Source organism: Eulemur rufifrons, chromosome 10 (genome assembly GCF_041146395.1).
Source record: "Eulemur rufifrons isolate Redbay chromosome 10, OSU_ERuf_1, whole genome shotgun sequence".
Lineage (NCBI taxonomy): Eukaryota > Metazoa > Chordata > Mammalia > Primates > Lemuridae > Eulemur > Eulemur rufifrons.
In genome coordinates, this window is record NC_090992.1 from 11451858 (window position 1) to 11476160 (window position 24303).

Consider the following 24303-nt stretch of genomic DNA (forward strand, 5'->3'; position numbering starts at 1 on the left):
ATAGCAATTTTCATTTATTAAAAACTTAGGGCTACCTCTTGTTCTGGAAAATTACTAATCTAGAAATCAGTTTTCATGGTCCCGATGTAGTCTTATTAAGACCAAAGTGTGACTACTTTAAGCTAGAACCTGTTACACACAACAAGGACAGACTGGCTATGGAGGGAAGGGAGAGGATTCGTGACCAGGTGCCATGAGGTTAGGAACTCCTTGCTCTGATCTGGTGCTAAACACAAGGCCCTAGACCTCAGAGATCCTGCAAATATCTGGTAAGTAGGGTATAATGAGCAACATCTTGCAAATCATACCCAAGAACAAAGCCAAAGGAGGAGTCTAGAATTGAGAAGATGACCCAGATAATGAATTCAGCAAAATAGAACCAACCATTCTAATCAACTTTTTTAGTTTTCCTCTCCTTTCAACAATCATGATTGCGTAAGTCCCTGTTTATTGATCATTTACCTAGCAAGATAAATACACACCCTAAGAGTGTGTATTTAATTCTCACAATCCTCTTTGATAGAGCTCCTCTCTCCAGATGACAAAATAAAGTAAGGCTTGGATAAATTAAAAAACATGTTAAAGCTTACACAGCCAGAAAGCAGTAGAGCTGGGTGAGAACTCTATCACTCGTTGGACTTTAAACTCTGAGTTTTCAACCATAATGCAAATGTCACAACCAAATCATGATGTTTTTCTTTTCTTTTCTCTTCTTTTTTTTTTTTGAGATAGTCTCTCTGTCGCCCAGGCTACAGTGCAATGATGTCATCATAGCTCACAGCAACCTCAAACTCCTGGACTCCAGCGATCCTCCTGCCTCAGCCTCCCGAGTAGCTGGGACTACAGGCATGTGCCTCTGCACCCGACTAAGTTTTTCTATTTTTGGTAGAGATGGGGTCTCATTCTTGCTCAGGCTGGTCTCAAACTCCTGACCTCACGTGAACCTTCCACCTCAGCCTCCCAGAGTGCTGGGATTACAGGCATGAGCCACCGTGCCCAGACCCTTGTTTTTCTAACCATATCTCCAGAACACTTGTCGTACTATTTACTTAACACTTTACATATACTTACTATGTAATTTAAATGGATTTTCAATATCTGTGAAATCATAGGATATGATAGTTGTGTTTTCTAACATTCATTAAAATAAATACGTAACTATGAAAACAAAACAAGTCCACATATTGTTTAAAAGCATCTTGCCTACCACCTCCGGGGTACCCACACCACGCTTTGGCAAACCCATGTCATTCTCTCACAAACCATATTTCTTCTGTCTCCTTCGTGCAGAAGGGGCATTACAGAAACAGGTGCTAAACAACAGATGATTTAAGACCTGCTTGGTGGTTAGTATTTTTCCAAGGCTGTTTTTAAAGATGGCTGTTTCCTACCCCAGAGGTGGCTACGCTTCGGGGATGAGAGGCAAAAGGGTCCCAGTTTGTAGAGTCTACCCACTGCTTAGGGCGGTCTGGTTGAAAAGAGCTATATAGATATCAGTTATCATCATTCTCATGATGACAATGATTATTTTACATATGGCTGCTTTAAGGGTGAATGGCACGGTCTCATTTGTATGCCGGCATCTGGCAGGCTGTCACACATCTGCTGAATATAACCTAAACTGTGCTATTAATATTTCCCCTTTGCATTCTCCCCAAGGCATCTGTCTCCTAAAGTGCCTAAAGAAACTTCCCTCCGCCTTGAAGGCCCACAGGCAAAATTCAGAAAACATGTCACCTAGACTGGGGAAAGCAGAAGCTCAGAGTGACAGCCAGCTGAGCCTGAGCAGATTTCTGGCTCTTGGAATAGATGTGGAGAGAGAAAGGGAACCACCGCCCACACTCATTCTATTAGCTGCTGCACTGCCAGGCAAAATCCGTGGCAGCGTCTCCCAGGCCCAGACAGCATGTCGAGTCTGTTCTGGAAGCAACAAAAGATGCCAGCCATGGTCCTGATGGTCAGTTCTCAATGCCTCCAAATATATCCCATAATTGTCACTACCAAATTAAAGCTGCTTCCCCCTGAAAAGCCTTTGGACACTGCTGAGCGCTCTCTGTGGTCTTTTTTTCTTGAGCACACAGCTAGACTACATTTCCCAGCCTGCCTTGCAGTTGGAGGTGGCCCCATGGCTGAGTTCCAGCCAACAGAACGCATGCTATTTTAAGGCCTGGCTCATGAGAACCTCCCGTGTGGTCCTCTGTGATCTCCCCCTTTTGCTCTCGATAAACATGGTGATGTCGGGGAGCCACAAGATCAGAGGGCCGAGTCTCTGAATCACTGATTGGATGAGCTGCCTGCCAGTGGGGGTCATCAGTATTTGGCTTTCTAGAAGAAATCATCTTTTATTTACTTGAGTCATTATGGGGTCTAGTTTATATCAGAATATTCAGAGCTTTACTATAACCCTTAAAGATAAATTTCGTGTCAGGTTACGTGTCATGATCAGCTGTCTACTGAATATCTCCACTTTGATGATCTACTTGACACGTCCAACCAACTTTCTATATATGTCAGAGTGTTCTATACGCTGGATCATACAAAGTCTCTACTCTCGGAATTTACATTCTCATATGGGGAAACCAAAAATACACAGATAAAAAGATAATTTCAAATACTGATGGGTACTAGGAAGATAACAGGGATAGAGAGTTATTGGTGGCTACTTGAGAGTTAATGGGAGACAGTGCCTCTGAGGCCTGAATATTGACAGGTAGCTAGCCATGTGAACTCTGGGGGCAGAATGTTCTGGAAAGAGGGAACAGCAAATGCAAAGAATGGAAGAACAAGATTTATCCAGGAACAGAAAAGTGGTTAGTTGGCTGCAATAGAGTGCACTGAGGAAGAGTGATATGACAAGAAGGAGGCAGGGACCAGAACATATGGCACCATAGAGGCCTAGGTAAATAACTTGAATTTTATTCTAAGTTCAGTGGGGAGGAACTAGAGTATTTTTAGCAGGGAAGAAGTGATACCTGGATTACATGATGAAAGGTCCACTCTGACTGTTATGTGGGACCTGTGTTGTATAAAAGAGCAAGAAAGAATGGAGACCAGATAGGAGATCACTGCAGTCACACAGGTGAGAGACAACAGTGGCTCATGCCAGCCTGGGTTGGTAGGAGTGGAGATGGAGAAATACGAGTTGATTTGAGATTTAGTATAGAGGAAGCATTTGGCAGGGCTCATGGATAGACTGGGTTGGGGGTAGGGGAGGCTGGTGTGTGCAAGAGGAGAATCAATATTGACTCTTGGGTCAGTTGTCCAGCTGCCCAAGCAGTGAAGCCACGAATTGAGAGTGAGAATTATAGCAAAGAATCAGGTTTGTGGAGGAATGGAGTACACACTAGGTACTTAGCAAATGACCAATTTTTATCATTAAGTAGAGGTCAACAGAGTGGGGTGAGAATACTCAGTGAGACACTTATTCAGCAATTTTCTTGATTTCTCCAAATTTTAGTTAAATAGTAGAAAATGATACTCACTTTGTAGGGTTGTTATATTCACATTATAGGGTTAGAAAATGATACTCACATTATGGGGTTAGAAACTGTAAGGAGGCGTGATGGGGGCTTGAGGATGGCTAGTAAAGTTCTGTTTCTTGATGTGGACGGTGGTTACAGGTGGGTTGTCTGTGAAATTTCATCAAGCTGTGCAAGTATACGTATACTCCAGTATGCATATTATACTTCGATGAGAGGTAAAATGACATACCTCTCCAAGCAGTGCACATGCTTGGAACTCAATAAATGTCAGCCACTATTATTTTCACTATCACGATACAACAGAAACCATCTCATGTATACCTGAGGTCCATGCTGTCCATATAGACCATTTATGAATTAACAGAGGAAGTAACCCTAACTGAATTCCAGGGTCTTATCTTATTATTGATAAAATCATATTTAATTTTAACTCATGACACATAAATGCCTCTACATGAAGCAATTGATTCAGAGTTCTAATCTAGAGATAGCCGTGACCCACTACTTATAATTCAATATTTCCCTAACGTTATTATTAGGATGAAAGAGTCTTACAGATGCCAGTGTATCTTAAAAGGGGCAAGTTCTACATAAGTGTCGGGTGTTAACAGTTGTGAGTGCTCCTTTCTATTCCATTTTTCCCCCCAAACCTGCTTATACCTGGATAGTCTTGATTTATGTCAATTGACGATTAGCTGCAAGGAAAGGATACTAAAACTTTGATTGGTTATTTCAAAGTTCCATAGGTTAATCCTCAGGTCATCAGCGGACATGTAGGTTTCATAGTCGCTGTTGACTGATATGGAGTTGATGTGATACGTGTGTGCGTTGGCAAAGACTCTTCGTGGGGTGGCCTCCACCATCAGGTCCATGGGTCTCAGGACAGGCACCTGGGAGGCGAGAGAAACAAATCACTTCAGAACCAAAGCTCTTTCCTAGGAAAAGAATGTGCATGTTTATGTCCTTCATTATCACACACAAAATCACAACCACCTTAAAGAAGCTTGAAGTTAGAGAAAGAAGGAGACTAAGAACAAATCACATGTTGTTCCTGTTATTTTCTGTTCCTTTTGGTTTTCCTGCTTTCTCAAAAGATATCACCATCACTTAGCCCTGATGAGAAATTTCATCTTTTGTAAATTCTAAACTTTCCTCCCAGGCCATTCAGGTGGCCTCATCTCAGGGGATCTTGGATTCCACTGTGGGGTCACTACCTTTCAGAGTTGTTGTTTTCAGGTTTTTTTTTTTTTTAAAAAAAAACACATAAAATCTATTTGAAAACAGAAGCTGTGGGAAAATTTTGTTAGGTTATTAAGTATGAAATGTCCGATTTCCTTAAGTACTAAGTTTGACGGTTGATATCTCTGACATTTCACTTTGACAACTCTTGTTTTATTTTTATTGTAAATGTACATCCTCAGTCTTCAAAATTTATGCTTTGGCTTGTGACTATCTTTCAAATCTGTTTTTTTAGAGCAATTTTTGTGAAACCATGGGTGAGTCAAAAATTCATGTTATTTTTGAATATGAGTTTCATTGTGGAAACAATGCAGTGTAGACAGCTCGAAATATCAATGAAGTGTTTGGGAAGGATGTGGCTAATGAACACACAGTACACTGATAGTTTGAGAAGTTCTGTTCTGGTGATTTTAATCTTGAAAATGAACCACGTGGATGACCTGACCCCAAAGTGGATAGTGATGAGCTGACAGCTACAGTGGAAGCGAATCCATCTCAACCTATGAGTGAATTAGCAGCAAGGTGTGACATTACTATTCCAACAATATTGGACCGTTTGAAACAAATGGGCAAGGTAAAGAAGTTGGATAGATGGGTTCTGCATGAATTAAACAAGTGTCAGAAGAGAAATCATCTCGAAGCTTGCCTTTCTTTGCTGTCACGACATAAAGGTGAACCATTTCTACACCATATTGTTACACATGATGAAAAATGGATTCTTTTTGACAATCACAAGCATTTGGCAGGGTGGTTAGATAAAGATCAAGTGCTAAAAACAGTCCACAACCGAATTCATCAGAAAAAGCTAATGGTGTCTGTTTGGTGGTCCAGCACTAGTATTATCCACTACAGCTTCATAAAACCTGGTCAGTCAATTACAGCGGATGTCTACTGCAACCAATTGGATGAAATGATGAGGATGCTTGAGATTAAGCAGCTGAGACTGGGCAATAGAGACAGGGAAATCCCTTTGCAAGAGGACACTCAACCACATCTTGCACAAACAATGCTGCTCAAACTACAGCAGCTGGGCTTGGAAACTCTCTGTCATCCACCATATTCAACAGACCTTGCACCAACTGACTCCCACTTCTTCCAGGATTGGGATCACTTCTTGCAAGGAAAAATATTCAATTCTCAACAAGGTGTGGAAAACGCCTTTTGCTATTTCATTGCCACTCGCTCTCCAAGCTTCCTCGCTGCTGGCATAAGCAAGCTGCCGTTAAGATGGCAAAACTGCGTTTATAGTGTAGGCCCATCCTTTGATTAATTGTACCGCTCCTTGTTTGAGATATAATAAACTACACTTTTGATTTGAAATCGGGCATTTCATATTTAATGACGACCTAAAAGAAATTTCTAGTTCTACTTTCATCTAAATTTATCCTTTATGTCTTTTTATTTCATGGCTTTGGGAGGCTAGACCCCATCCCAGCTTAAGGGTATTTTAAAAAACCTTATAGTCACCCAAGACTTTAATAGCCCAAATTCAGCTCCTAATATATAGGGCACTCAATGACAGCCTGGTTGACCTGAGAAAATCTTGGTTTATACCTGTTGTCTTAGAGTATGAAGCAGGTAGTGTCCACTTTCTCAATCGAAACTGTCCCAGTTTGGACATCAGTTATATGGCCACCTTACTGATACATAAAAACTTCTAAGTATTTGTTGGATGAGTAAGAATATGCGAGTAAATGTTTTCTTTCCCACAGATAAGAGAATCAGGCAGTTAAATAGTTTCCTACACATGAATCCCCCTCTGGCAAATATAACATAAGATTGGTCAATTTTCAGACTCCCATCTTCAAATTCTAGGTGAACTGGCTCCTAAGAAAGGGATTGAGAGCACAAATAATAATAATAAAGAAAACTCACCAAACAAAAACCTCACAACACAGGTGTGGTCCTGGTCCTTTAATAGAAAAAAGAAAATAAAAGAACCCAAAGCTTTTTTCTTTCCAAGCAAATCATCTCTTGCAACTGAGCCCTGACTGATTTGATCTCAGATGGCAGATTAAGACTTCAACTTCTGACTTGGCTTCAACCCAGGTGGTGGAGAGAAGGCGGCACAGACAAAGGTTAGATGTTGTGAAGTGCAGTCACCTCAACAACATAACCTTTCAGAAAACAGCATTCTCCCAGCTCAGCCTGGAGGGAGTTTAGCTCACCTCTGAGGGAGTTTTTAAATTAAGTGAACAATTCAGAGGAAACACAGAGTTCAACAGATGTGATGCTGGATATCCCGGGAACCAGAGACGGCTTGAGATGCGGATGTAGGGAGAGTCAGGGGTCCTCTGAACGCCAGGAAAGGAACGGAGAGAAAGCCTTTGTGGTCCCCACCCTAGCGTGGACAATGGTTCTACGGCACAAGCCTGGGGGTGGCAGGACTAGGAGGACACCTGTGTTCTGATCCCAGATCCGCCACACACTGCCAGGCTGAGACCAGGGCCACCAACCTGCTCCCTCCCCGTCGTACTGTCTGCAGAGCAGTGACTGCGCTCACTGTGCCTTCATCATCACGCAGGGTGGTCGTGGGGACTCGTGGGGATGATCTGTCCCCCAGTTCACCCTTCCACCCACTGTTTTCAGCAACATTTACTGAGCGCTGTACAGTCCAGGGGGCCTAGAGTGGTGAGTAAAACCAGGCACAGGCCCGGCCATTCTGTATCTGATCTGGTCAGGGGAGATGGATGTGAATGACACCATCTCGTAATAAAATGAGGCAAATGCCCAAAAGAGAGGATGTAGTGCCAAAGAGTGCCAAGGGGGACTGAACCTGGTCAGGGAGACCTGGAGAGGGTTTCCTGAGAATGTATGAGTGGCTGGGAGGTGAGGGATGAGTAGGAGTTTCACTAGGCCTGGGAGGGGAGAACACTGAAGTCAGAGAAATGTCAGAGGTATGTGTAAAGGTCCTGTGGCAGGAGTGAGAGAGGCAAGAGTGAAGGACTGATAGGTCAGTGTTGCTGAGACAGAGATAGTGATGGGCACTGTCATGGGAGGTGAGGTGACAGACCAGGCAGGAAGCAAGCCCCAAGGAAAGCTTTTGCCATTATCCCAAATGAAATGGGGAAAAAAATGAAAGGATTTGCAACGTCTGTGATAGGATCGAGTTCAGGTTTTGATCAGATCATTCCAGATGTAGGATGGAGAACAAGTTTGAGGACTAATAAGGTAGAATTTTTAAAGGGAAGGTGATACACTATTGGACTCCAATTAAGGGCACGCCTAAATTAAGGCTTTGTAATGGATAAAAAGGTGACTTTGCCCTTAGGAACTCTGCACTGAAATACAATACTTACTGGGCATCTACAGTGTCAAGTGTTCTTCATATATAATCTCAAGTAATCCTTTCAACAACTCTGCGAGACAGGTACTAGCACAAAGTACTACTATAAAGAAGAGACTCGGGCGCAGCGAGGCTAAGTCCCTGGGCCGGGGTTGCCCAGGTGGAGGAGACATAGCCAGGATTTGATTCCAGGGTCCACCTGACTGCGAAGCCAGTGTTCTTGGCACCGTACCACGCCACACCGAAATATCACACAGGGCAGGAAGTGACAAATGCTCTGCAAGTGACAAGAGTAAGTCACCAGGAGAATTTATGGAATAAACGGTATTCTTGACGATAAGAATGGCAGTGGTAATCACAGTGGTGTTGTGGTTAAGACACCTCCGTTAGGTGTTGCAGGGATTGGTGGTATTTGCACAGGGCATCAGTGGTGTGTGCTTTCAGGAGCACGTGCCATGCTTTTAGTCTGTCACAGAGGAACTTTGCTACCTGCTTCCTCTGCCTCCAGAGGTACCAGCACTCAAAGCAGGCTCCTGAGGGCCACAGGGGAAATGGAATCCTTAAGACTTCCTGTGGCTCCTCCTCCTTCCCTCTTCCCTGGGCGGGCTTTGTTACTGACATTGTCTGCAGAGGTTTCCTGTGGCTGCGGAGACGTCGAAGGCGGCATGACAGCCCGGATCAAGAGGCATTACAAAGTGGGAGCTGCCAGCCCAGAGCTTTAGCTTAACGTGACGGGCCTGCCTGCTAATTCGGGCTGACAGATTCCATGATGTACCACTTAATGGGGACGGGCTCCGTGCAGGTATCTGGGGATGCCTCTAATGCTTCGCCTAGGTAAGGTGGGGGCGGGGAGTTAACTATGGCTCCTGCCACTCCGGCATCAGGCCCATGCCTAGGCAAAGGCGGGCCTGCTGCCCTCGATGCCTGTCACGAGGAGAGAGGGAAGTTGGGTGGTTCAGGCAGGACAAGATGGACAATCAGGAAACCATGTTGAGACTCTGCTTTCCGTCCTCTCTGGCCACACACTCCTCCCGGGGCCGGGCAGGGAGACTTGGATTCTATTCCCTGAGTTAGGTTAGGCCCACAGGCCACTGCCAGGGCTTTCTCTGGAAGACATTCGTGGGGGGCTTCCAATGCCGTGTGCCAGTCGCTGTGCCTAGAGCCTCCCACGGCTCGCCCCCCCCCCCCCAACTCCAGGGCGTGAGCTCATTGTGCGCCCTCAGTAGCCAGCCTCACAAGGAAGATGCTTCCGTTTGCCCCACTGTGCAGGGGAGGTGCAGGGAAGTGAAGTGTCCTGTGCAATGTCACCCAGAGAGTAAGCTGAGGAGCTGGGATCTGAACCAGGCAATCTGGTTCCTCAGTGGGCCACACTTAGCCACTGTTGCAAATGAAACTATTAGGCTGAAACGTGAAACTGCCATCTTTGCAAGCCGAACACTGTCAAATTTCAGTAATCTCACGTGGTTCAGCCTAATATGAATACTTGGGAAAGACTCTGTGCTATGTGGACATGACGTTGGATCAGGAAACATTAGGTTTGAGGGGCCCTTCGAGCCTCTTCCTCGGCCATCATCTCTGTGTTTGCGGGGTGGGTGCGGTGGGAGGCCATGGTGTCTAGGCCTCTGCTCCTTCATTCTTCTTGGCAACATATGCTTAGATTCTCAGTATCTTGCTTAGAGAAGAATTTCTGTGGATAAGGAAAGTTTGAAAACTATAATAGTAACCAGGGACAGTTCCTGAAACTGAGACCCAAGAGGTCAAGTGCCTTGTCCAGGTCACTTGCAGGGGTTGCTGGCACAGCCTAGTATTCTGTCCCCATCCCAGGCTTCTGCTGTCCCCTATGCCATCTGCCGAGAGTTTGACACAGGACCAGAGCCTCCTTTTTGCCAAACGACAGAACCAGACCAGAAGAAACTCAGGATGAGGCCAGGACCTTTTAGCTCAGTTCAAAGCCTCTGGTCTGAGCATCACGGCAGCGTCGCTGATGAAGCCGGCGTCAACCACCCCACCTCAAGTAGCACATTCTCCACCCTACCCTCTTACCCAACTGACTGTGTAAAATGTTTTAAACACAGAAGCAGTTCATCAGTGAATTCTCATTGATGTCCTGTGATTTAGCTTGGCAGATATAATCCCTATTGCACAGATGAGGAAGCAGAGGCACAGAAAGGTTAAGTAATTTGTCTAAAGTCACACAGCTAGTCTGAGGCAAAGCTAGCTACTCATGCCTGGACTCTCTGAGTCAGAAGTCTATGCCCTTAGTCACTCCACATTCTGGGCCCTGGAAAAGCACATTTGAATGCTCAGGAGGGAGCTAAACGAATAGACATTTCAGGGAGGGCAGTCGTGCTGTAGTGGAGGTCAGTAGGTACTGCCCAGGCAGTATCAGCCAAGGGGTCCTGTGTCTACCTGGGAAGGTCAAGGCCTTCGTCAGAAGGAGAAGACCTCAGAAAGGAGAAGACTCCTGAGTCAGCCAGGGTTCGAAGGGTGAGTGGGAGTCCCTAAGGCAGAAGTGGGGAATGGGGAGGACAGGGAACCGTGCTCTGATCAGAGGCACCAGTAATGTCAAAGCTCAGAGGCAGGGCCGGGCGCGGTGGCTCACGCCTGTAATCCTAGCACTCTGGGAGGCCGAGGCGGGCGGATCACTGGAGCTCAGGAGTTCGAGACCAGCCTGAGCAAGAGTGAGACCCCGTCTCTACTAAAAAAAATAGAAAGAAATTATCTGGCCAGCTAAAATATATATAGAAAAAATTAGCCGGGCATGGTGGCGCATGCCTGTAGTCCCAGCTACGCGGGAGGCTGAGGCAGTAGGATCGCTTAAGCCCAGGAGTTTGAGGTTGCTGTGAGCTAGGCTGACGCCACGGCACTCACTCTAGCCGGGGCAACAAAGCGAGACTCTGCCTCAAAAAAAAAAAAAAAAAAAAAAAATGCTCAGAGGCAGAGAGCAAAGTGTTCATGTGCAGGTGTGAGATTCTGTGCACTTCTTGGACAGAGTCAGTGATTTAGTTATTCACTAAGCAAATATTTATTAAATCCCTCCTGTATATCAGACATGTTCTAGGAGCTGGGGACACAAAGTGAGCCATCTCCGTGGGGTGTAAGTTCTTGTGTGTATATGTATATGAAGAAAGCCTGAGTTGGGTAAGAAGATAGCAAGTGGAGGGTGTGCTACTTGAGGTGGGGTGATCATGGGAAGCCTCTGTGAGGGGGAGACATTTGAGCAGAGAATGAATGGAGGGAGAAGGGAGGGGGCCATGTGGCTCTCTCGGGAAGAGCATTCCAGGCAGAGGGAATAGCAAGTGCAAAGGCACTGAGGTTGGAGTGTGCATAGAGTGTAGGAGGAACAGCAAAGAGGTTTTGTGGCCGAAGAGGAGTGAGAAGGGAGGGTATTCGGAGAAGATGTTGGATCAGTCATCAGAGCCGGACCGCAGATTTTATTGTGAGGGTGAGGAAAGCTCAGGCAGGCGTGAGTACTGCCCAGTCCTGCACCCTCTGCCCTCCCTCCGCATCCCTCTGTCTCTCCCCACCCCTCTTTCAGGCTTCCTCCCCCAGGTTGTCTCTCAGTATCTTTCCTGTCTGTCCTCTTGGGAAATACCAGATCATCCTTCACTTCCCAGAACCCATTCACTAACAAAATGAATGTGGCTGTCATTTGGCTTATTTGGTGACCACACCAGCAATTCTTCACAATCTTCCACAGCATCTAAGTGGGGATGGGCGGGTCACAGCACCCGCTTCAGGGACACAATTAAAGCTGAGCAGAGCCCTAGAAAACAGGAAGCCCCTGAAGCCCCCACTTCAAAAGACATCTGTGAAAATGCACAGCGGGGGGCGGCGGAGGGTGGGGGACTCGCTGCACCTCCATGAGCGGACTTTGCACAGAGAAGAAAACAACAGCTGTGTTTACCGCTGCAACCTCCAGCGCCTGTAAGTTGACAGATTCAAAGCAAGACTCTGAGAGAGAAGGGATGGCCAGATAGGAGATACAGAACAGAGAGAAGATGAAATCCTGGAGAAGGAGGAAGGAAGAAGAGAGAGATGTTTATCTGTAGGATGTGAACGGGTTTTAGCTGTCAGGTAACTGTGGGTCAAATCTCATAGAGATGAGCACATAAACCTTTGACTAACATTGTTTGTCAGGTGCAATCAACATAATCAACATTATGGGGAATTTCAAACAAACTGCTATCAATTTAAATCCATGCTTGTTCCGTATCTCCTTGGTAATGTTCAACAGATGTTCCCTCCCTCCGTCCCCAAATAACTGAGATTACTTTATATTTAGACTGACAGGCTATATGAAGGTCCTAGGGTTAGGTGGGTTCCGTATCATCAATCGGGAAGTACATGTAGGAGGGTTATGACCACATGCTGGCCCCCAATGAAGCTTTCAAACATTTATTGAGCACCTGCTACATGCTGGGAAGTTGCCACACAAAGTATCCTTAAGAAGCTTAGGGGAGGTGGATAGTACCCAGCCCCTGACCCTTTCTTGTTTATAACCAGATGTTTCGGGAAGCTGAAACCAAGGCTGTTTGATCTAGGAAAGATGAGAGCTCAAGTTCTGGGTGTCGACCCCATCCTTGGTGTAATGAGATCCTGACTCTGGTGCTTTGGGACCACAGGTCTGAGGCCCGGCGGAGAATGTGGGGGTGAATGTACTATCTATCCATCTAGTGGCACTAAATGATAAAGCTGTCAGAAAAGCTTGGAAATTCCAGATCCAGCCTCACTTGAAGTTTATCACCTTGCCTCGTCACTTCAAGAAACATCCTTCGTGACTCTCCAGGAACAATTACTGTAAGTGTGGGATAGAGTCAATAGCTAAAGGACACCCAGACTTCATTTTCAAGGAAGAAGGAATAAATCATCTTGAAGAAGGAGAGCCATTAGATCCTCCTATAAATATCCGCATTCCAAAGCAACACAGCTTAGTGGTACAGAGCAGTCACCTTCAGTGAGGGCACTGTCCCCTGGAAGTAGGCGATGGCTTCCCAAGAACTATGTGGAACAGTATTAAGGGAAGCTGTTTCCTCATCCCTAACCTCCATGTTTCCTTCCTAAAATCAGATTATTTCAGGAGATAACCACAGTCTAGGTTCTCCTTTTCATGTTTGCAAAAGAAAGACATAGAAGACATACCTTAACTCATCCTGAATCTTACTAATGTATACTATGCAAGGCATAAACACTTCTGGGAGGGACATTGGATGATACTTTTAATCAAGGCCCATAAATAACCCCCATCCCCACCAGCTCATTATATTAACAATAAGCATTTCTAATGACACTTTACTTTTTATGTTTAATCATTATTTATCAGAATTTTATGTTCATATTGTTTTGGTGTATTATGTTCTATTAATAATCACAGCAACAATTAAATATAGAAGAGAATTTTAAATTCTTATAGTCTTATAAATATATTTCCCATATATTTATACGGGAAAAAATCTTTCTATATTTGTTGTGGAAGATCAAAAAAAGCTTTTGAAACATTTGTTTGGGTGAAATACAATAAAAAATAGATGTTTAAAGAAGAAAAAAGGAACAATATAAAGTTTCTGACTTTTAAAGAAAAACTTGTTCACGTATTCTTTTTACGAGTATTGGTGGGTATCCAGTTATGCTGATGTTTAAATTCTACTGGATTCATTAGAAAGGTGATATAACAGTTTTATTTGAAACTGCCAATGTTTATTATACTCTGAAATCGCATTTTCTGAAATTATTTAACATTGCAATGGAAATGTGTAGTTAGTTGTCTACTTAAAAATGCTCAAGAAGGTACGTGGCTTTTGAAATTCTAGGGGATACACAAGCACCAAATCTGGGGCCATGTGACACAGGAGGACTTTTGCAGTTATGCAGACCTGGGCTTGGATTCTGGCTGTGCCATTCACCAGCCCTGTGCCCTTGCGCCTGTTAATTAATCTCTCTTGGTATCAGGGCTCCCTTCCGTAACTCAGGGATAGGTAACTCTCTCAGAAGCGTTGAGAAAACTTAGCACAGGGCTGGGTACATGTCACATAACAAACGTTTTGCAGAGAACTTGCTTTGCGCCAGGACTGAGCTAATCCCTTTATGCGCACCGTGTTATTGAATCTTCACAGCCACCTTATGAAGTCGGTTCTAAGATCATTTCCACTTATGGATGTGGATCCTAAAGCAAGAGAGGTCATGAAGTTTGCCCAAGGTCATACAGTTATCAAGGGATGGTGCTGCCCCTGAGCTCTGGCAGTCTGGCTTCGGCCCCATGGTAGCTATTAGCATTGTTATCATTAACTTCCAATTGTAGAAAATCGGTCCATTCTGAGATTGCCTGGTGAAGATTTTCTGAAATTTTTTTTATTTTTATTGGCCATGAGGTGTTAGTATCCCTTCCATCCACCCAGGGAATTCTGTCATGATTAGACAATGTAGCGTTTCTTAGGAAAAGTAGCTAGTGGAATGACTGGTCACTAGGTAGCAATTAATGTCATTGAAAATAAAAATAAGCTGAAAGCTCTCCTGCTTATAAGTTTGGCAAATAGCTCCGACTCATTGTCATGAAAACGTTGAACAATATGGATGTTCATCCAATTATCAAACCAACCTGGGGGGGCATAGTCTGGCATGATATGTACCCATTATTAAAGGGTAATTCAGCGTAACAAACCAAATCAAATACGTACAAAGATTGTCAAATAAAATAAACCACTAACGAATTAAATCACTTTCATTTTCAATAGGAAGAATGTCAGTCATTTTTCATTTTTAAAAATATGCATCTTAATTTCATTTTTTTAAAAACATAAAAAGCAGCATTTAAAGTCCTCTTATGCTGTCTATACTTAGGTTTATTTTCTATCGATACATTTCTCCTGGTTCTGGGGTATTTTCCCTCAGAAAACTAATGGAGCATTAAACCTCACTTTGGTAAAAAAGCTTGTTTCTTCCATGGATCAATGGTGGATGGAGTTCAGAAAGCAGGAGTGATAGGTTGGCTCCGGCTTACAGCGACATATCAGAGCTGTTGTTTCCAGAATGAAACTGCCATTCATCAGCACCCTGCCAAAAACCCCCGGGGAATCCTATCCAAATAATATAATTTTTAGATTTCCCTGCTCACACCCTTCAACAGCCTCAATATGTCCCTAATTTCTTCTCTTACTGGCTTTGCCATAAAGATTGAAATAACCCTGAGTGGAAAAACCCCTTTGGACCAAGTCAGGCTTTGTGCTTCAGGTTATTAAATATCTTAGAATTATATTCTTTCATGTGACAAACATTTATTAAGTGCCAATCACTGCACTGGGTCGTACATGTACAGAGTGAACAAAACAGATTAAGTTGTAGAACTTAAAGACTAATAGGGAAGATAGACATTAATGCCTCAAGGTAAATATATTGTTATAAATTGTCACCAACGCTATGAAGAGATGTATATTGTTTTATGAGAGGAAAAAAAATACAGACCCTAATTTAGATTGGGGAATCAGTTAAGTTGTTTTTAAAGAAGTGACAACTCACCGCCCCACCTCCCCGCAAAGTAAGGCCATAAGTGTCCCATTCTCTAAATCAGTGGCTCTCAATTAGGGCCAACACTGCCTGGAGATATTTTTGGTTGTCACAATTGAGATGTTACTGGCATTAGTGGGCAGAAGCCAGGAATGCTGCTAAATGGCCTATGATGCACAGGACAGCTCCCCTGCTGCAACAGAGAATTAGCTCCGCTAAAATGTCAACAGTTCGGAGGTTGAGAAACCCAGCTCTTAAGGATGCCCTTTCTAAACAGAGTCTAAATCTAGGGTGGATAGAATAAACCTAGCACCAACTTCCACAATAGGCAGCAGTAAGTTCCAGTTCATAAAGATATTTTGGATTAAAAAGTATTTCATATGCATACATATATAACATATATATATATTTGAAAGACTTATCCCCTATTGCCAGTTACAAGAATAACACACAGCACATAAAAGCTGCCTGGGGAATGAATATATATATTTTAAACCCAATGTATCAAAGATGGTTTTCACGGCAAACTAACAATTTCATGCTCTCAGTGTCTTTGACTTCTTTTGGCCTGTCTATGGAAAAAGAGGGGAAAAGTACCTTTCACTCAGAAGATAAACTCACTGTCTAATTACCAGCCCATGCAGAAGCCTGTAAGTCTGCCAGTTTTATCTTATTTTTTCCCCAGACACTTCCATTTTCTGCCAACGTCACTGTTTCTCAAAGTGTGTTTCCCTGTTCACTGACTTTCCTGTTATTTCCCTTGATGTTTCACATTGTGTAATTCCACAAGAAAAAAAGGAGACGTCTTAAAATACTCCAGTAGAAGAAAATCCAATTAACATTTATAGCTGGGGAAGGGGTGGGTGGGGAGAGGCAGTGGTTTAATTTTTAATTAGTTTGGTTAGGATTAATCACAAAAATTGTTTTCCAACTGCTACTGAGGAAATTATTTCTAAAATTTGTTAATGCACTTTCTCCTATTAATTATTAGGGCAAATATCACTGAATCTTTAGTGACCAAGGATCAACAAGACCTCAGGAATATCACACTACATTCTGTCATTTCTTACTGTGGAATATACAGAACCAAGAATATAAATATAAACTTGATAATAACTTCAAGAATCTTACAGTTGGAAGTTGCCTGAGAAGTCATTTACATTAAAAAGGTCTAGATAAATGTAAAGATGCATTTCTAACAACTTTAAAAACAAGGCCTTTCATAGATCTCATCAGTGCTGCGTACATAGCTAAACTGTGCTAGCCCTGCCTCCCACCAACAGATGGCAGTAGTGATTACTAGTGACACTTCCATTTAGAACAAATTGACGTTTGATTGACTTTTCAGGGTTGCATCGTCTGATTCCCAACCTTGGCTGCACAGTAGAATCAAACAAGGCCTCTTGTTAAAAACTGATGCCTCAGCGCCACAAGTTACTTCATAATGCCTGTGAAGTGGAACCTAAGCATTGGTATTTTGAACCACCCCCAACTCCCAACCACTATGTAAAGCCAAGGCCAAAAACCAATGAATGTGAGGGTAAGAAGAAGGTTTTCCATACACCAAACTCTTAACTCTTACAAATGTATTTCTTAAATAAGAAGACTTGAAAGTCAAAATTACTCCTTGATCCACGGGCTGTAAAATAGATGTTGGATTAGCAGGCATGAAAACAACATTAATCGCCTTGTACATCTCCATCAGAGCTCTTGGGTGACCAGGAGCATTGTCAATGAGCTGTAATATTTTTCAAGAAATCTTTTTTTCTGAGCAGTAGGTCTCAACAGCAGACTTCAGATATTCAGTAAACCATGCTGTAAACAGATGTGTTGTCATCTAGGCTTTATTGTTCCATTTATAGCGAACAGGCAGAGTAGATGTAGCATCATTATTAAGGGCCCTAGGAGTTTCAGAATGGTAAGTGAGCCTTAGCTTCAACGTAAAGCCACCAGTGGCCATTACTCCCTAACAAGAGATTCAGCTTGCCTTTTGAAGCTTTGAAGCCAGGTATTGACTTCTCCTCTCTAGCTATGAAAACCCTAGATGACAGCTTCTTACAACAGAAAACTGTTTCATCTACATTGATAATCTGTTGTTTAGTGTAACCAGCTTCATCAGTTATCTTAGCTGGAGCTTGTAACTTGCTGCAGCTTCTACATCAGCACTTGCGTATTTATTTTACAGAACGGCTTCTTAAACCTCGTGAAACAACCCCTGCTAGCTTCACATTTTTCTTCAGCAGCTTCCTCACCTCTTTCAGCCTTCGCAGAATTGAAGAGAGTTAGGATTTTGCTCTGGATTAGGCTTTGGCTTAAGGGAATGTTGTGGCTGGTTTGACCTTCTATCCAGACCATTCGAACTTTCTCCCTATCAGCAATAATGTTGTATCGCTTTCTTATCATCCGTGTGTTCACTGGAGGAGCACTTTCAATTTCCTTCATGAACTTTTTCTTTGCGTTCACAACTTGGCTAACTATTTGGTGCAAGAAACCTAGCTTTTGATCTAATTCAGCTTTTGATCTAATTCAGCTTTTGACACGCCTTCCTTACTAAGCTTAATCATTTCTAGCTTTTCATTTAAAGTGAGAGACTCAGAACACCCCAAAAGAATTGTGACAGTAACAAAGATCACTGATCACAGATCACCATAACAGATCTAATAATAATGAAAAAGTTTGAAATACCAAGAGAATTACCAAAACACGAGGCACAAAGACATGAAATGAGCACACGGGATTGGAAACATGGTGCCAAAAGATTTGCCTGATGCGACGTTGTCACAAACTTTCAGTTCATAAAAAAGAAAAAAAATCCTACAATATCTTAAGTGCAATAACGCACAGTGCAATAAAACAAGGTATGTTTGTTTCTATGTTTGAGAACATTTATTGTAGTCTTGCTAGTTACAATTATATTGTAGCAAAAATCTAGAAAAAATTTGAACGTCTATCAATAGAGGAATGATTTAATAAGCTTACAGTATACCTATACTTTAGAATACCTGCAGTTATTTCAATGAAGATGACTTGACCAGAGGGATGTTTAGATTACTGGGTAGAATATTGTGTATAGCGTGATTTCAATTTTGTAAAAACAAAACAGAGTCATGTGTATTCATCCATTAATGTTAAAATATGTACAGACGCAGAAAAAGGTATGGAAAGACGTGCACCAAACTAGTGATGTTAGTTACCTTGAGAAGTGGAGGATAATATAGTAGTATTTGACTTGTTGCTATAAACATGTGTTACTTTTGTAATGTAAAAAAAAAAAAAAAAAAAAAAAAGGGAAGTCATCATGTCTAATGTCCTGCTAGGGCAGGATTCTTAGGATTCTTCAGTCTGCCCTGGACTCTTCTTGGGAAAACTTAAGCAGCTCGACTGAGCACAACTTCCTCATTCCTGTGAGTTTAGAATCGCTTTCCTGAACTATCCACCTGTTTGCTCCCTGGGTGACAAAGAGCCGGTCTGATCCTTTCCTCCACACATAGCCCTTCAGATATTTGTGGGCAGCTCTCAATCCATCCCCTTCCCACTTTGATGGATTATACCAAGACTTGGGCCCCAATCTTGTCACCCCACTAATGGTCAGGGCCAGTTGGCCTCCACTAATGCTTTGCTTTACTGCACACAATCTACCAATTTAGAACACAGAGAGACCTTTATTCTTCCAAAGTAGACATGTGCTTCCTGCTTGCATAGGTTAAAAAGAGATTTACCTTTGTCATCGTCTATATCCTATTGCCCACTAAAATTCCTAGTCTTTTTTTAAATAAATTAATGTCAAGCCAATTTCTTTCATACTATTGACTGTTTTCAACTTGGATGTGATTTCCTAACCTCTCCTTCTGGATCTACTTCTTTCTCTTAAAAATGAAACACCGGAGTAGAAACTGGTGTATATGGGAGATGGTGGTAGCAATCTAATGAACTGTAGATTGTGGATAATTGGATTTTTCTGCCCAAGAAAAGCTGTTGGTCAGAGGATGAGCAAATGAGTTAGGAAGGTGTAGAAGACAATGACAATGTTCTGAAATCAGGCTTGCGAGTGGGAGAGACCTTAAATCCTCTGTTCCCTGGTGGCTGAGGTAGATGTGAATGTAATGATCTTGGAAAATAAAATTATTATATGATATAGACAAAGGAGAGATAACTCCAGAGGGGAAGGTTTGCTAGTTCCAAGGAGAGACAGCAGGAATAGGAAAAGCACAGAGGTAAAAAGAATGGGATGAGAAAGAAATTAAGGTATCTGAGAAAAAAAGCAGAAATAGGACTCTACAGAGGAAAAAAAGATAGCAAGCCTTCAGAACCAACGATGGAGAAAGAGAAGCAAGCAGGGAGGTGAAATAATATTCTAGGCTGGGCTCTTTAGATTTTAAGGAATAGAAACCTTCTTAAATTTACTTAAAAAAATAAAAACCAAAAGGATTATTGTAGGATAGAAAAAAATTACCGATCATCAGGACTGAAATGAAACATGTGAAATGGAACAGGGACTTGGCAAGCTGTTAGGGACCTGGAAAAATACTCTTTGTCTTTCTGTTTTTCCCTCTGCCTGTCTCTGTTAGGGGCCACCTGGCCTCTTAAACGGCTTCTCTCTGCCTGTCTGGCCCTTTCTCTTCTCTTTACCAATGACTTCATCTGTTTACCAGTCTGAACATGGCCTCCAATGAGTCACTCCAGCACTGAATTTATAACACTTTCAGCCTAAGTGCTCAGGAGAAAGCGACAAGGAAACAAGTGCAGGAAAACAAAGTAGGGAGAACAAGTGAGTCACACCCCTCCAATTAGGGCTCGTCCTTGCCCCCTGGACATCCCATATTAGTAGTCACCTCCACACCTATTCCTACGATATTCCCTGGTTCACCCACTTCTATCCACCTACTCTCTTCCCTAAGTCTTTCCGGAACCTGATTGCTCCGGTGAATAGAGCTCTTCTCATTCCTCATTGCCTGTATGTCCCCAGCCTGGTGGAGAATATATATTTTTATGAGTCCTACAGAAAATGATTATTTCTCTAGCTTCCTTCTCCAACCTGGCACTAGGTTGATAACCCTCCTGGAATCATTTTTCTAACTTGAGTTCCTAGTGTTTTAATTTAGATTTCTAAGTCTATAGTTTAAGGGGAACAAAGCACAAATTGGTCACTATTTTCTGGATAGAAATTTTATTTCGTTTGGAACGCTGTTATAATTGCCTTTCAATCTTTTTTCAGGCAATGACCCTATTTATTTCACTCTCCCTTATCATTTTCACTTCCCTACTGATCTGAGAAGTTCAGCAAGCCTTTTTCATCATCAGATTCATTTTAAAGCTAGATCCTTAAACCATATGATTAATAGCATAATAGTTTATCCTGAACTGAATAAAATTAGGTAATTACTTCTTCTCGAACAATATACTATTTTGGTGGATTTATGCCTGGTCTAGTTTTAACTAACTTTCACGTTATTTACTAGGACCCTGAGATCTTTTTCTGTACTTTCACTTTGGCTCTGTTTCCACGTTCTACACCTGAGTGGTTGAATTTTCTCTCCACATTCACCAGCGCTGTGCTTTGTCCTTTTAGAACTCTACACCTTATCTGTTCCCTTCAGGTGTTCAAGGTTGCCATCCATTTCTGTACTCACTGCTGACCTCTTCTTTGCCCCCTAGTTTTGCGACATGTAAGCCCATAGGATGGGGGGAGAAGGGGAAAAGTGGCAGGAATGGAGGCTATATTTTTTGAGGTTGACTCATAGGACTGTAGACTCCATTAATTTTTTTTTTCTTCCCGGAGGAAGGAATATGAATTATTTTCTCCAACAGCAAACAGAGGACCTCCTTTAAAAACCATAAAGCTCGGAGGCAACAGAAAGGAAAGGAAAACTTAAAAGGCAGGGAAAACTAATCATACAGAGGGAAAAGAGAACAAATGTGCAGTTTATTTAAAATCACTGTAGTTGAACATCAAATTACTGTACCTGACTTCCACCTATTTTATATTCTATTGAGTACTTATTTTGCCTCTAATCTAAGAATAATTATATACTGCACTGCATCACATATGCACTTAATATGTGAATTCAGCTATATATGCGTAGCATAAAGCAGAAAAAAGGAAGAAACAAATTTAAATAATGGGTTGGAGACCCCCAAGTATGAGATGGGGAGGGGGGTAAATCTGCTCTTTCCTCAGACAGTCTGGGTAGATCTCGTCTCTAAGAATCTTGTTATGTGAATAAGCTACTAAGGTTTAAAGAATTGCATTTTTCATAAATAGCTCTTCACAGTTTTTACAATAGTCCTGTATTCTACATTATTTTTATATTCTACATATTTGCACATATATATAAATATATATATTTTTTTTTTTTTTTTGAGACAGAGTCTTGCTCTTTTGGCCTGGCTAGAGTGCCATGGCGTCAGCCTAGCTCACAGCAACCTCAGACTCCTGGGCTTAAGCGATCCTTCTGCCTCAGCCTCCGAGTAGCTGGGACTACAGGCATGTGCCACCATGGTCGGCTAATTTTTTTTCTATATATATTTTTATTTGTCCAAATAATTTCTTTCTATTTTTAGTAGAGATAGGGTCTTACTCTTGCTCAGGCTGTCTCGAACTCCTGACCTCGAGCAATCCACCCACCTCGGCCTCCCAGAGTGCTAGGATTATAGGCGTGAGCCACCGTGCCCGGCCTACACATATATATTCTTATGTACAGAGTTTATAAAAACTATGAACACCATATCTTATGGATGATATATAGGATTTTCAAGAATATTTTTGACCAAACCTGACTCTTGCTTTATGGGATGGCTTTGGAACCTAGCCTCTGTAAAATTGCCACTTTCCTGCCCTTTTCCAAATACCTATGATTCCCCATATGCTTTATATACATGGCCTCCTTTAAACTTTACACAAATCCTGCAGGTTTGACATCATAAATATTTTACAGACGTAAAAGAGCGGAGGCTCAGTGAGGTTAAGTGACCTGGTAAGTCATTAGGGCATCAGTTAGGAACAGCACGGCGAGGAGCCCAGGCTGACAGAGAATGGGCAATACCAGGGCATTTTCTGGTGAAGTTATTTGGCTTCAAGTATAAAGAAGATTTATGGGTTATCTAGATCTTTAAAAATGAGTCAAATATAAGAGGGGGAAAAAAAGCTGGCTGCAGGCTTCACCCTACAGTAAACTCAATGTCAGAGTCATAACCAAAAAATGTCTGCAAAGTTATAACATTCACTGAACATGGTATTTACATGCTTTTTGTTAGAACATAAGCTGAGTAGTGGCGGAGTCTGACTATATTATTTTCCATTGTATCCCCAGTGTCTAGGACACAGGGCCTAACGTACAGTAGATACTAAACAGATGTTTGTTGAAAGAATGAATCAAAAATTTTAGATAAAGAAAATCAAAGATTTTCTCATTCAAAGATTCCTAAACTGGCTTTTCATCAGAATCATCTGAGCGCCCCTTAAAGAGAAAGAGAAAATACACATTGCTTAGATCTGTATTTTGAGATTCTAACTCAGTTGGTCTGGGGCGAGACTTGGGTATATCACTTTTTAAAAAGCTCCCCAAATAATTGAGGGAAGGTTAGAATGGTGTTTTCTAAAACTCTTTACGCTTTTCAGATTTTTTGCCTTATCTGTTTTACCTGTACTATTACCTATTAATACTTAATATTTTCTTTAAACTAATTTGCTTTTTTAGTTAAATTTATTTTGATGGGGAACTTTATATTATTGTAATATATTTTTAAAAACTAATTTTCTGTGAATTGCCAAAAAAAAAAGAAGAAAATTATAAAAGTACAATGAAAAAAATTGTTCTTAAATTCCCGTGAGATACGGTCACCTGGAAAGACTTAGAGATTAAGGCCAGTTCTTAGTTTAAAAAAAATCAAGATTTATAAGTGTTATGAAGGAGGTTAAAAAAAAATATTCACATCAAAGTGAGATTTTGAGCTTGATGTCATCAGAATGACTTAATAAGGAATAAGAAGGGAATAACTTCCTCAGTTATGTGTTTCAATATAGCTTAAAGCTGTGTCCACATCCCAGACTTTGAGAAGCACAGTGGTATATGAAGGTGACCAGCACAGCACCTGGGACATGTTAAGTGATTCCTATATGTTGATTTCAAATATTTATAAAAAATGTACTGTGTCAGGCAAAATACCAGGTCTGGTAAATAGAAAAACAAGTCTCTGTCCTTAGGTTGCTCAATGTTACTTCATGTACCTTTTCACAGTTGGGAATTGCTAAATGGTTTGGTGATTTATTTGCATGAACAAACAGAGCTGGGATTCCTGGCTTGGACACTGACTGCATCTCTCTCTCGCGCATATGTAGCTGCTGCTTCCAAATCCAGCAAAGGGTGGGACTGTCTTTTACACTTGCTTCCTATAATCCCAATACAGTAGTACCTAACACTTGTTGTGGGTTTACTATGTGCTACCCCATCAAACACGTTACGTGATTTATCTCATCCAGGCTCACAAGCACCTTATGAGGCAGGTACCGTAAGTGATGGTCAACTTCATTTCTCAGATGAGGAAACTGAGGCACAGCGGTAAGACTGAGGTCTTGTGCATCCCAGAGGACACAAAATTATAGCTTCTGTTTTGACTGGCTGAGTCCCTGCCTATGGCTTTTCTTCTATTGTATCACCTGCTACCGCTATTTAAATCCCATTTCCTTATGCCAGTGTGATCAGGAAAGGAGCGTGGGACTCCGAGGGTGGTCTCATTAGCTTCTGTTATTAAAAGAAAAATGCAGAGAATTGGGAGGCAGGTACAGATGAGGACAGA

General features: G+C 42.1%; 1 protein-coding gene across 4 annotated transcripts in view; it reads right to left on the reverse strand.

Moving 5' to 3' along the window:
• The window catches only part of PPP2R2B (protein phosphatase 2 regulatory subunit Bbeta), a 410135-nt gene that overhangs the window by 47313 nt on the left and 338519 nt on the right, over positions 1 to 24303 (reverse strand). For all 4 annotated transcript variants that reach the window (XM_069484165.1, XM_069484168.1, XM_069484166.1 and 1 more), the window contains one exon: positions 4195 to 4372. In XM_069484165.1, coding sequence (XP_069340266.1) covers positions 4195 to 4372 — 178 coding nt within the window. The remainder of the gene's footprint in view (positions 1 to 4194; positions 4373 to 24303) is intronic.